General features: G+C 37.7%; 1 protein-coding gene across 2 annotated transcripts in view; it reads left to right on the forward strand.

The window, feature by feature from the left end:
• Window positions 1-14,158, forward strand: part of LOC127645589 (pre-B-cell leukemia transcription factor 1-like) — a 75,259-nt gene that overhangs the window by 47,706 nt on the left and 13,395 nt on the right. For both annotated transcript variants that reach the window (XM_052129249.1, XM_052129250.1), the window contains exons 3-6: window positions 10,954-11,201; window positions 12,041-12,231; window positions 12,594-12,729; window positions 12,966-13,125. In XM_052129249.1, coding sequence (XP_051985209.1) covers window positions 10,954-11,201; window positions 12,041-12,231; window positions 12,594-12,729; window positions 12,966-13,125 — 735 coding nt within the window. The remainder of the gene's footprint in view (window positions 1-10,953; window positions 11,202-12,040; window positions 12,232-12,593; window positions 12,730-12,965; window positions 13,126-14,158) is intronic.

Below are 14,158 nucleotides of genomic sequence, written 5' to 3' on the forward strand. Positions count from 1 at the left end.
TCTTTTTTGGAATATTAGCTCTAAATATTTTGCTATTTGCATTAAAGCTATCTTTTCTGCTTTTGTGTGTTTTATTCAAGAGAAAGATTACATGATTTCTTTGGTGGTTGGTTTTTACAGAGATATTCCACTCTAACATGCAATCCTCATAAGGACGGCAATAAACAGTGAGTTGGTGGATTCCCTAAGGAGCAGAGATTAAGTCATACGCATCTCTCCCTTTAGTAAGCAGGTGCCACACACATGCAAGGGATGACGGAGAGGAAACCATTCCACTCTGGCTCGATTAGATTAGCAAAATTCACTTGGAGATGAGGAGGGGGGAGAGACACAAGCGTGCATAATTAATTCTGACTTTGATCACTGTCGCTGTCATTCAAAGGGATCATTTCCCATCTCCAGTCCTATAAGAGATAGACATTAAGAGGAACTCTGGAAAAAGAATACATATCTGTTATTTTCCTATACAAAGTGTAAATGTGGAGTATTTTTGATATTCACTTAATAGTGGTGTAGTGTTTTAGTGTTTTATAAGTTTTGTTGTTATTTTAATCACAGTTTTGTCATGATGCCAAATTTTCTGTAGTCAAGACCAGTGCCAGAGAAATGTCACAATTCTCGACGGTATTATTAATGTCACAGAAAAAAAAACTCAAATGCAACTGAACCCATTACTTTATTTTTAAGTGAAATTAATAAAATTTATTTTAAGTGAAAACTTCAAATGCAACTGAACCCATTATTTTATTTTAAGTGAAATTAGTACAATATATTTTTAAGAGAAAATAATAATAATAATATATATATATATATATATATATATATATATATTTTATTTTAGATATTTTAGCACAGAAGCACCTCTACTAATCATATACTGCAATGCCAAGTGCACAGATCCGATATTTTGACAGATTAGATTATTATAATTTTTTTTTCGCATCTCTTTACATTCACTTAAGACATAATGTACTGTATTTACATTATTTCCCTGTGAAGAAATGCATTTATTGACCAAGAAATGCATTTTAAGCTACACATTCATGCATAGAGCTACATCATGTGATACACATGCAAGAGTTCTTGTTAACATTTTTGCTTTTAGTATCGACTTTGCACCAAGTTCCACAACTTTTGACATCCCTAGTTTTATGTGTCATAATTGGTGAATTACATGAGCCGCTCTCATTTCTCCTTGTCTTAGTGATCTGCCCTGGCAACACATCCAGGCAAAAGATATCTAATAGAGCCCAAAGGCTATTAAAACTCGTCTAGTTTAATGCACCGAGCTTTAGTCTGATTAGATCTAGTGAGGTACATTTTCCAAGGCACCTTAAAATACAAGGCTTTCATAGCCCGAAGCCACTTTGGGTTGCCTGTTTTGAATAACAAATTCTTTTAATGAAGGTCTTTAAGTGGAACTGTATCTCTAAATTGTCTTGTGGTGTGCACCAGACTGCCAGGTGGAAGCTTGCTAATGATAATCACAGTTATTAGCCATAGCTCAGGAAGCCAGTGGAGCTCTGAGTGCTCCAGACCTTGCATGCCCTCCTCCAGCCCGCCTCGCTAACCAACCTCTTGAAAAGGGGGGGTTAAGAGAGGGAACAATGCGGTCCAAGGAGCCACCAAAACTGCGTAATGTAATGTCATATCAGCTCCTACCAGCTGTCATCACGGCTATGTACTCCAGTTAATTTTTTTAATTGACACTGTACTTCACTATTCCATTTCAGTTACTTGCCCTTCCTCCTCTATATCTTTTCAACATTCTGTCAGCCTCAAATTCCTTGAGCCTCTTTGTCATTTTGTTTAGAGAGACCCCCTATACGAAGTTACATGTGGCGAACGTAGGGAATGTTCGGGGAAATCGTTTCAAGACGGTCACTATTTTTGCAATACTGTGTGTTGTCACGAGTGGCTCAGAAAATACACACTTCACCTTGAAAGCAGATGCTCTGGTTTATTTTTTGTATTTTAAGTTCATGAAAAAAAATTTTTTATCACCAAATAGTGTGTGAAATCCAAGCCTCCTTACTTTAATTTACACTTGCATAAGACTGTATTGTATTGCAACTCTACACCAAAACATGACTAAGTATTACATGCAGAACTGTACACCAATGAAACATCATTTATTTGTGTACTGAGATGTGATGTTCAGTATGTGGCATTAACATGGAAGGCAGTAGATCAGCAAAACATCTTGAGTGTTATACAGCATAGACAAAGAGAACAGAGCAGTACTGAATGACTGTGCTTGTTATTTTGCAGCATGTAACAAAGATTGTCTCTCTGTCGTTCTCAGTATATTCAGGCTGTGTAAGCAGGCTGTGCTTGTAATGAATGACAGCGATGTTACATTAGCATGTCGCTGTCCCTCTTTTGGTCTCACGGACGAGTTGGTGACAGGCCCACCATGACACAGACAAGTGAGAGAGTGGGAGAGAGAGCCTGAAATAGAGAAAGAGCAACAGAATAGATGCCACCAGAGATATATAATGCTTTGATGCTCTTTGCTTTGCAGCCTATAGTCACACACATTACTATCACTTTCAAACATAATACTTAAAAATTACCATGTTACCATATAATAGCAAATCACATAACCAAATGACCATAAATGCTACAGTAATTGTTGCAATGATAAACTGGTGTAACATGGAATAAGCCAACACTTCATCAATAAATACAAATCAATAAAGAAATGTATGTTCTTTTACCCTGTCACATATTAGATTTTTTCTTTTATGGTTTTACAGTAGCAATAATAACTGTAATAAATAGGGATGCACAATATTCCTGTGACCAAAATCGGTATTGGCCAATATAAGTGTTTTCTATAATGAAAATTGGTCTTATTAGGCCTATATTGAAATCAGATAATATCAGCGGTTATTTTTTCCTATTATTATATATTACAGTATTAGGGATGGGCATTTTGGTCATTTTGCCTAATTTTGAGTACTCGAGGCGCAATGACATGTACATAACTCTATATATATAGTAGGATCTCTGACAAACGTTTTTGGTTGCTGTATTACATCTTGTTGTTCCAGTGTATTGTTGATTCATTATTATATACTGTTATAAAATAATCTGTTACAAAATGTACAAAAGATTGCGTCATCAAAATATAATGCATCATATTTTGTCATTATGTGAAGATTCGCTGCCCAGCTCAATTAAATAATGTGCACTACGCTTCTCTGTCTGTCCTTCAGGTTACAGTAGTAATCTTAGTAAGCGTCTATTTTCAAATCGCAGTTGGCTTAACAGGAGACATCATAACCATCGCGTTTTTAATATGCGTGTTAAGTTGAAGTTCAGTTTTGAACTTCTGTTCCATTTAGTTTCGCTCTGTATAACTGTTTGAAACAATCACCTGCTGTATGTTGAGTTCACTGCCACACGCCTGGTGTGTGTGCGTCTTCCCAAGTGTTCGCTCATGTGGGGAAAGCCGTTATGCTCCTTATTGTTGTTGCTGTGATGATTCATGAAGCATTCCATTCAACTCAGAGAGTTGGAATTTGCACCTTTCAACTGGGAAAAGTACATTTCTTCAGACTTCAAAATTGGAAAGCTGTGCGGAAATATTCAACTCCCATTTTGTTGAGACACAGGTGTGTGTTATGTCACGCAGGGCAGGGAGGTTTACAGTCTTTGACATACATTCACTTTAATTAATTAATATTCATTAACGAGTCAAAGTTCTTACATTAAGTGATAATAAAACGTGCTTAGCAAATGTTTTGCAGACGGGTGTTCAAAAGTCGGTTAATTACACTCTCCTTTTATGATCGTAACGATAGCATTGCAGCATGGTATATCAGTTTGGTTGCTATGAAAATAATAATAAAATAATAATTGATCTATTGTCACACATTATACATACATTTTTTGCTTATATACAGTGAAATAATTTTTTCACATATCCCAGCTAATCTGGGGTCAGAGTGCAGGGTCAGCCATGATATGGTGCCCCTGGAGCAGATAGGGTCAAGGGCCTTGCTCAAGGGCCCAACAGTGGTTTCTTGGCGGTGTTGGGGCTTGAATGCCTGACCATCTGGTCAGTAACCCAGAGCCTTAACCACTGAGCCACCACTGCCCCAAGGCGTCTCTGACAATCAATGTACCCCTCAAAATCACAACGTAATCAATCTCAAAATGAAAAATAAGCTCCCTCTTTGACACGTTTGTGTTTAGTTGTCAGTTAATTGTCAATCATGCAGGATCACATCATGCAGGATTACCATCGATCATCGTTTTCATGATCGATCATTGCTGCCATCTCCGAGTACTCGAGTGCTCGTGCCCATCCCTATACAGTATACACTTTTTAATTACCAGGTTTTCAAGTAATAAACAGTTATCTATCTACTTCACATTGATATGTAGTTTGATTTAACTGTATTGTATCCAAAAATTCTCGAGCAGAACTTTACTGTGAGTATTGCTAAAACAAAACCCAAGACAAATCAGTATAGATTTATAGCAACATCCTTCATATCAGTTATTGTCCATAGTAAAATAATATTAAAATAACTAAACATAGGTAATGTTTGTTAAGACAAACTTTGGAGTTGTTTTGTCAAAGTCTTGATTGAAAGTTTAAATGTTTGGCTAGTTTGACAATTGGAGTTTAATTGTCTTGGCTGGTTTTAACATTCTGTCAATGAAAATCTATGGGATTTTAGGGATTTTTGATGACTTAAGTTCGATCAGTTTGAAAAGACATATCACACTAATGCCATGCCAACATCATTGTCAGCTATCAGGTTTTGAGGAAAATGTTATTCCATTGTAGTAACTATAGTATTTTGTTGGAACTCATGGTTACAATGATTTTTCATGGTATATAATATCAATTCCCTGGAATTGATTGGACAGTAAATAATTTTTCAAATGCATTAAATATCAGCCAAGACCATTTTTATGTTTCATGTTTACTGAACGCTCTGTCCTGACTGGAGTGAAGCACTGGTAAAACCCTTTGCTCTTCTGCGGTTTAGCTAGGTGCATTAGATGCTTGTTGGCTGACTGCATGTGTCTGCCTGAGGATCTCATGTCTCGGGTTACTGTATTGACTGCATCTGGAGGGGCTCCAGGGCCCAGTGCTGGCTGCCAGTGCCAGTCCAGGAAGGCAAACTTTCATCATCCTTGTCAGGGCCATCACAAGCACCTTGTTTGACCATACATCTTCCTAATTGTGACAGAATACTTCAACATCATTAATTAAACATGCTTTCATTTAAGGCACTCACTGGGAGTTGAGGCCAGGGAGGGGGACTGGGCAGTTTTACAATACGAAAAGTAGTGCCGGCATTGTTTGTTTGCCGTTTGTTTTTCTTTCAGTTTTTTTATTTTTTATTTTGTCTGCCTGGCTTTGTGGTTTGTCTCTCTGTCTAGTTTTTATGGGATCATGGTTGTGTTAGTGTAAATGACAAGAGATGAAATTAAAGGGATAGTTCACACAAAAACTCTGTCATAATTTAATCATCTTCATGTTATTTTAAACCTATATGACTTTCTTCCCTGTAAGACAAAAGGAGATGATAGGCAGAATGTTACTCAGTTGCTGAAAGATACAATGAATGAGACTAACATTTTGCCTAGTGTCTCCTTTTGTTTTCCAAGGAAAAGACTCATACAGGTTTAAAACACATACCTTCACACAACGAAATGCCGTGAGCAAAATACAGTCATCTCAATGGGAATCTGCACGATCATGAATTTCGCACAATGGATTTCCTGTGGTGAAGAATTTCCCCTTGCGGATTGTGCAGCATTAAAAAGAGGCTGCTTGGCAGTTATTTATTATTTCTTTTGCTTATTTCACATGAGCTCAACATCCAGCCATGCCATGCCAACTTGGCCATCAGAATTTCCCCATTTGAAGGTATGTGTGACCGCGCCTTCAATGAAATTGAAAAATGAACATTTTTGGATCTTCAATTCAGTGTAATACAAAACGTGAATTTTTGAAGAATATACTTGCCATTATTTACCATATAACTGAATGAGGACAGGGCCTGTCATGTTACAAAATAAAACGCACCATAACAGTATCATAAAATTGGTCCATACAACATGTATATTATATTTATAGTTATCTGATGCCATACAATATTGCTGTGATAGTAAAAGACAGAAACTTTGAAGGCTATAAATTATCAGCTGAGCTTAGATGCTGAAGTCCTCGCTGTAAATATACACCGATCAACCACAACATTGAAACCACCTGCCTAATATTGTGTATGTCCCCCTTGGTGCCAGATGGGCTATTTTGAGTATTTCAGTAACTGTTGATCTCCTGAGATTTTCACGCACAACTGTCTCTAGAATTTACTCCGAATGGTGCAAAAACAAAAAACATCCAGTGAGCAGAAGTTCTGTGGACGGAAATGCCTTGTTGATGAGAGGTCAACAGAAAATGGCCAAACTGGTTCGAACTGACTAAGTCTATGGTGACTCAGATAACCGCTCTGTACAATTGTGGTGAGAAGAATATCATCTCAGGATGCTATTCTGAGACACGTGTTGGTGATGTTTTGGCAGCACGAGGGGGGCCTACACAATATTATGCAGGTGGTTTTAAAATTGTGGCTGATCAGTGTATTACAGAGTGGTGTAACTTCTGTGTGTGGACATTTGTTCCAGTGCTATTAACACAGTGTAATATCATTGATAGGGCTTCTCCATCCACAGCTTAATTATAGATGAGTACAGAGAGGTGGGATTTGTCTCCTGTCACTGTTCAATTAATACTTGCCGGAGAGAGACAATTACTCCATCTCTGGCTTTTTATAGCCATGCTATCCACAGCACTGTTATTCTGACTTAGGAACAAAACAACTCACTTAATGTAAACTTACATAAATATAAAATAGATAGCTAACATATTATTAATATGGATCAATTTAAAACAGAGTTCTGGTCCTGGATGCTGATTGGTCAATAAAATCCACAAAATATTAACAGCTAGGATGTGAAATACTTGACCACATTTTCATTGTGCAGCAACAAAATCAGATAGCTTAGCAAGGTCCTACATAGGTCTGGGATTTTATCTTGAATCTTGAAAGTGTTAATGAAAATATTTGTGAAACATTACATAATTTTATTACTTAGTAACCATTCTATAAAAACAATAAGGCACTTGATGTGGTGCTGCATTGTAAATATACTCATTGTCATAGTGTGACTCATAGCAATGCTGAGCATCTCTGCAAAATGTTCTCACATTCTTTTTTAAGGAGTTTTTGAAGAGAACTAAATAGCTGGGAGTCTGCTGTGTGCCATATGTCTGTATTTCAGAGACAAAATCAGGCCAAATCCTCCTGTCTCAACAGAAATCCATTTCACTCTTTGACTCCCAACTTAATTCACTGAAGTTGATACCAGCCTTGCTTTAGACATTGAAAAGATAAACCCCCTTGACTAAACCTAGCTTGAAGCCACTGACTGTGTTTGCACCACGTCTCGCCTAAACTAAAGCATTTCATTGCTCCAAAGGAGGATTACAAGACTTGGTCTACCACATGTTTAAAACAAATTCCATTTGAAAAAACATGAATAAGATGTGAGTTTTCTCAAGAACATAACTGGGAATACCAGGCTTGCTCCATCAGAAGTGTAGAGAGTGAAATTAGGTCTTGCTAACATGTGTGTGGGTTCTTGATTGGCAAATCAGCTATGAAAAGGGAAATGCACAGGAATGCAACCCCTGAAGAGTGGAATTAAGACTTGTCAGAGGAGAAGGCACATATCTGAAAAGATGTCCATTAGAGACTTCCAAAAACTGCTGCAGTTCATGATGTTAAATTGCATATGTAAAAAGAAAAAAATAATTGGTGAGAAAGGGAGTAAGAGAGTGAGGGAAGAAGCAAAGAGAAAATAATGAAATGAGAGACTCTGTTGAAAAGAAGATGGTTTGCTGGTCTTAGCTGGTTTGGTCTGCCAGCTCGGCCATGCTGGTCTTCTTTAGTTTGTCTAGCTGGTTTCCCAACCAGGCTAAGCTGGTCTTCAGATGGTCTAGCTTATCTCCCATCTTGTCCAAGCTGGTTATAAGCTAGTGTAGCTGGTCTGCAAACCCCAAACCCCTCCATAACCAGCAACAGATCATCCAACCTTTAGGCTGGTTTAAGCTGAGATGAGGGAGAGAGAGAAAGCAATAGAAGACAGAAAGAGAGAGTGATTTGCCCCTCGGAACACTGTTAATGTTTGTCTGTGGGTGGTTGAGTTCAGCTCAGTTCACATCAGCAGCACATTGGGCACGGACCACTCACACACACTCATCATGTACGCACAGACCTGGCAGCATTACAGCCTAATCGATTGCCATGCCATTACTGAATCAAAATAAATAAAGTGCATTACGTCGGTTTGGGATAATTAAGCAACAGCAAAGTGAATTGTATGATTATCCGTATTCATTGTATTTATTTAATATATTTCATGCATTTAATTGTGCACTGGAGGATATGGCTTGAATGAATAAATCATTATTTGCCTCATTAGATTTCCTCTCCAGATGAACATAGCCCTTTTCTGGGCCTGTTTTCTTTTTATCCATGCCGTACGCCAGTCACATACCACCATTGCTGTCTCTTTCTATTATAAAGAAAAACAGACTAGCTCTTTCTGCCTGTTGTTGTGGTATTGATATACAGTGCATTAGATTGGCAGACAGTTCAAATTGGACAGTCAGAGCTACATCGGTTGAGAATGGGCTGAAGTCATCGTTGAAGATTTGAAGCGAGGATCTCAAGATAATGATAGAGTCAAAATAATCACTTTATGAAACACACACACACATCACACCGTGAAGGCTTGCTGAAGGACACACTAATGAAACAGGATGTTTGCTGTACTGCTTGCGGTCTCTGGAGAAATCTGACCTCAGTGGTGATTCTCAACCCGTGCCCTGAACTCTTGACCTCTGATAGCCAATGACATTTGCCATGAGAGTGGTCTGAGTGGTGGGCAGATTGGAAGCGGCTGGGGTGATTGGTTTTGCTGTGATGAAATCAGCTTGCGATGCACTGGTTTCCTTAACCTCCACCATCACCATGCAGTGGTGTCTAAGGAAGAGCATTGCATTGCTTCCAATGCAATATTGAATCACACCAAACATTAGTTGATTTTTCAGGTTTACACATATAATTATCTATGCTCAGTATTTGTACATTTTACAGTTTTTATTGGTTTTGTTTGCATTAAAGGTCTAGTCTAGTCATGTCTAGTCAATTGTACTGAGAAATGTACAAATGCTGGACTGTGAAATCATGTGTAATTCAGTTTTTGTGGGCTGTCTGAAGTTCTTTGTTACTGCAGAATTGCTGGTAAAGGTGCTGTTGATCTGCCTTCCTTGTACGGAACACAAGGAGAGACATCTAGTGGCACAGAAAGATAGAGCAGTTAATTATGTTCAAAAAGCACCTCACAAAGACAAGCCAAATCTCAGCAAAGCTTTTTTTATGGAAATATTCTTTAGTGAAACTCAAATTATGTCCAAAAAACCTCTGGTTTGTCACAAAAAAGTGAAGTTTCTGAAAATAATGTTTACAGAAAGGTTTGTCATTACACTTTTCCTCTTGATTTGTTACATTGTGACCCACTGCAAGTCCTCTTGAGCAGGGTTTCCACGATCATGGAAAAACTGAGAATTTAAGGGGATTTTAAAATGGTGATCTCCAGGCCTAGAAATGACAATGAAATTGATAAAACCTTAAAAGTTATGGAAATGTATATTTATGCGATATATTATTTATATATATTAGATATATTTATTTTATTATATATTACAATATTTGATCAGCTAGACATTTGTTTTTGTGAGTGCAATTTTACAATCTTGCAATTTATTTTGGGAACTCTACTTGAAGCATTCAGATGGACATTAAAATTTCAACATATCCATTTGTATGTTATAAAGTGAAATATAGTTGTAGGAGTACCGTACAAAGACCATATAAAGCCATATACTGGTAGATGTAGGAGATTTTGTTATCATAGCTAACATGCATGAGAGCCCAGACAGGGAATGAACTGAATCGGGTGTAAAAGATCAAACTGTGGATTACCATGCAGCAACGCAGAGTAAAACAGTAATACAGCAGGTGTGCTCTGTCCTGTCCTGCCAATCTTCCTTCCTGGATAGTTTAGTGTAGTAGTAACTCTATTCAAACAGAATTGAACCAGGTCATCAAGGTACTGGTGTTTTAGAGCAGGGCTGGTGCTACATTTGCTGGAAAGTACCTAAAACCAGAATTGAGTACCTTTGTAGTAGAGCCTTTATAAACTGTGATAAATAAAATAGCAGAGTTAAATGGTACTTGCAGCGGACAGGCAAGTATTCTTTTTTGGCATAGTTATGGCTTTATTAAATATTTATGATAATTTATTAATTCTTACATTTTTCTGCTTTTATGAGTGAAGATCACAATATGAAGAGCCTCAAGAATGAGCTCTGTTGGAAGCAGATTTAACTGTTTATCCAAAATTATAACGCAAATCAATTAAATGATGGTTTTATTATCGCATGCCCTTCCAAGATAGGTCTATAGTTCCACATTTTTTATCACTAAGAAGATAACCATTAAAATGAAGGGCATTTATCAAGGCTCAAGCTCTTTGAAGTCTCTTAAGCAGAGAATGTGATGTTATAATGCTGGCATATACTTTAACATGGAGGTCACTTAACTTGTACATTTGAATATTTGTGCCTATCGAGAAATCGGACGTGTTCATAGCTTTAACTGGTTGAACAAAAATATTATAATAATTTGATGAAATTATTATAACATTTTGTTTCTAATATTATTACTATTAAAATACCTAAAAAATTTTCCACTTATGACATTTTTTAAAACAGGGCCAAAGCCAGTTCAACTTTTGTGTCACTGAGCATTGCACACAATGACAGCTTTGTATTCTCGTTTTTCTGTCTCACAGTACTGAGTATCCGCGGAGCTCCAGAGGAGGAGCCACCAGATGCGCAACTCATGCGTTTGGACAACATGCTGCTAGCTGAGGGCGTGTCCGGACCTGAGAAAGGGGGTGGGTCTGTTGCGGCTGCAGCTGCAGCTGCTGCTGCGGCGGGCGGGGCCGGGTCTGACAACTCGGCTGAACACTCAGACTACCGGGCCAAACTGACCCAGATTCGTCAGATCTACCACACAGAACTGGAGAAGTACGAGCAGGTGAGAAAAAAGCTGCTGAGTCTGGACTACATCACAGTCACATGTCAGTAAAACTGCTGTGTATTCTCAAACTGAACTGTGTAATCTAAAATGTTTAAATTATAGACACAGGGTCCAAAATTCAAAAACTTATCGCCACACCTGCCAATGGAAAGTTAATTGTGAAAAATGTAGGCCTACCAATCATAAACCTCCAGTGAAACTGTACTTTGCATAACTTTTATTAAACTATTTGTATTAGCAGTTTTTCTTGTATAAAACATTTGTGACAAACAATGCAGCTCATTTTTGTCACTCATAGCTCATAAATAAGATGAGACAATCTCTGTCTCTTTTTGAAACTGCACCTCACACAAAAAAGTGAAGACCAGTTGTGATTTGGTTTATCATATTTTCATTTTGGCATGATTCTTAATGCAAGGAATATTTAATATATTTATGTGGCCATATGGAATCTTGGAGAAATTTCTTTTTTTTATCCTAGCCAAACATCTTAATTATCCACAAAGGTAAAATTCTTAAAAGATGTGCAAGTCGCAGCAGTTGTTTTCTTTAGTAGACAGTTTGTTTTGAATGTCTTTGATTTGAATCACTCACATCACTAACAGTACATCAGCGAGTCATATTAGCATTCTCAATTCGACTTAAACCACACATTTTGCTGCAGTTCCTAAAAAAAGTTACCGTTCATAATTGGTGAGCCAAATTTTTCAAGCATTTGCCGTTTGGCAAGAGTTCATTTTGGACCCTGCCTTAGTGCTTAGCAGGAGAGCACCTCCTGTAGTTGTGTTTACATGCACAGAGATTGATCCATGTTCCACCCCACTGTGCATGCTCAGGCGTGTAATGAGTTCACCACCCATGTGATGAACCTGCTGCGGGAGCAGTCTCGCACTCGGCCCATCTCCCCAAAAGAGATTGAGCGCATGGTGGGCATCATCCATCGCAAGTTCAGCTCCATCCAGATGCAGCTCAAGCAGAGCACCTGCGAGGCCGTCATGATCCTGCGCTCACGCTTCCTTGACGCCAGGTCTGTATTTGTGTGTGCATACAGTACTATATGTGTACAATGGGGTCCTAAAGTCTGAGACTACTAGTGAAAATGCTTCTATATTTTTCATTTCTTCTTAATTTTTTGTCATAACTTTTCTGTGATTAATGGGATTTTAAATCCCAGATTTTCAGTGTGGTTTCTTGTCAGTTGGATTGGACTCCATTGTATGTTCTCATATAGAGAAGAGAAGAACTATTAGATTATGAGAAAATTATATTTATTGGACTTTCTAAACACTGTGGCCTCTGAATAAAGCTGGCTTTGTCTTTTCTCTTTCTTATTCTCTCTTTGTCCCTCTCTGTTTCTCTCTTTCACTCTGTTCTGTCATTTTTTATTAGACGAAAAAGGAGAAACTTCAATAAGCAGGCCACAGAGATCCTAAACGAATACTTCTACTCCCACCTCAGCAACCCATACCCCAGCGAGGAAGCAAAGGAGGAGCTGGCTAAGAAATGTTCCATTACAGTCTCACAGGTGAGTCACACCACCCTTCACTAACACAGTAGTGATTCTGACTCCAAATCATGACACAGAATACATTTGTATTCAGTAACAATTACTTTAAGTGTTTATTTCAATATTCATGAACTCCTGAAAAACAAACTAAAGATCTGTTAAATTGGTATGAAATCTTTAAAGAGTTTTGTTTTTATAGTACATTTCACAGCTTACATTTTTACTGATTTAGATATAAATGTTTTTCCTCTCAGGTATCTAATTGGTTTGGAAACAAAAGGATCAGATACAAGAAAAACATTGGGAAATTCCAAGAAGAAGCCAACATGTATGCCGCCAGAACCGCAGCTACCGCAACCAGCGTCTCCACCCACGGCAGCCAAGCCAACTCGCCTTCCACACCAAATTCAGCTGGTGAGTGCTGCAATAAAGCTACACTCAAACAACACAATGTGTATGTTGCTTCTTCATTTCAAACCAATTTTAGAGTGTCTCACTTATTTATAGCTTTTTCTGTCCTTCTCCAATAGAGTAATTGCAGTGTAATTCTATTATAGTGAGCACACACAAACAACACACATGGCAGTCATTGCAAATCACTAATGTTGTTCTAACTTGGAAGATGAGCTGTAATGATATGATGAATCAACTCATAATTGTGTGTTACTTCAGGCTTAAAGTGAATTTTGTAATTTCTTCACCACTAGATGCACCAAACTAAATTGCAAAAATAATGACTATTTTCAAACAGCTATCCCCGAACGCTTCCCTCGTCTCTCATTGTTAAGATAAACAGATAGCCCTGCCCCAAACTCAGGAAATTGGTTGACCCAATGTTGCCCAATGTCTGGCTGCTGAAACAGATTGCAATTCTGTTTGGCTCTCTTAGTGGCAGAGAATTTGTACACTGTACCTTTAAAATAACCAACTGAAATTCTGTAAGGCACAGTAGGTCACCAAAGTAATGTTCTGAATATTACACATGTCTATTAAATACATTCCCTTTAGTGTACCACTCAGTAAGAGACTATTTAAGAACAAATCTCCTCTGTTCTGCACTTGGCCTACAACATAGCTCACTTAACAAAACTTTTATGATTCTTTAAACAGCAAAAATTTACCTCTTACTTATCATTAGTTCCCTGCTATCTCTAGACACTTTTCTTAGATTGCACATTTCAAACAACCTATTCTTTAGCTAAAATTAGGTTTCCTTGTTGCTGGTGTAAAATAGCAATATGCAAAACTATTTTCAAAAACTGACTAGTTGTTGGGTTGGCGAAGGACTTCATGCATGGTTTCGGTAGATAAACAATAAAAGTAGATAAAAAGTAGATAAACAAATTAACCTTACTAATAGACTCGTGGTTGTTGGATTACTAGTCAACCATTTCAACCCATCTCTTGTTTAATCACACCTAAGTTAACAGCCTGCTCGGCCACTTTT

This window comes from Xyrauchen texanus, chromosome 6 (assembly GCF_025860055.1).
Source record: "Xyrauchen texanus isolate HMW12.3.18 chromosome 6, RBS_HiC_50CHRs, whole genome shotgun sequence".
NCBI classification, from domain to species: domain Eukaryota; kingdom Metazoa; phylum Chordata; class Actinopteri; order Cypriniformes; family Catostomidae; genus Xyrauchen; species Xyrauchen texanus.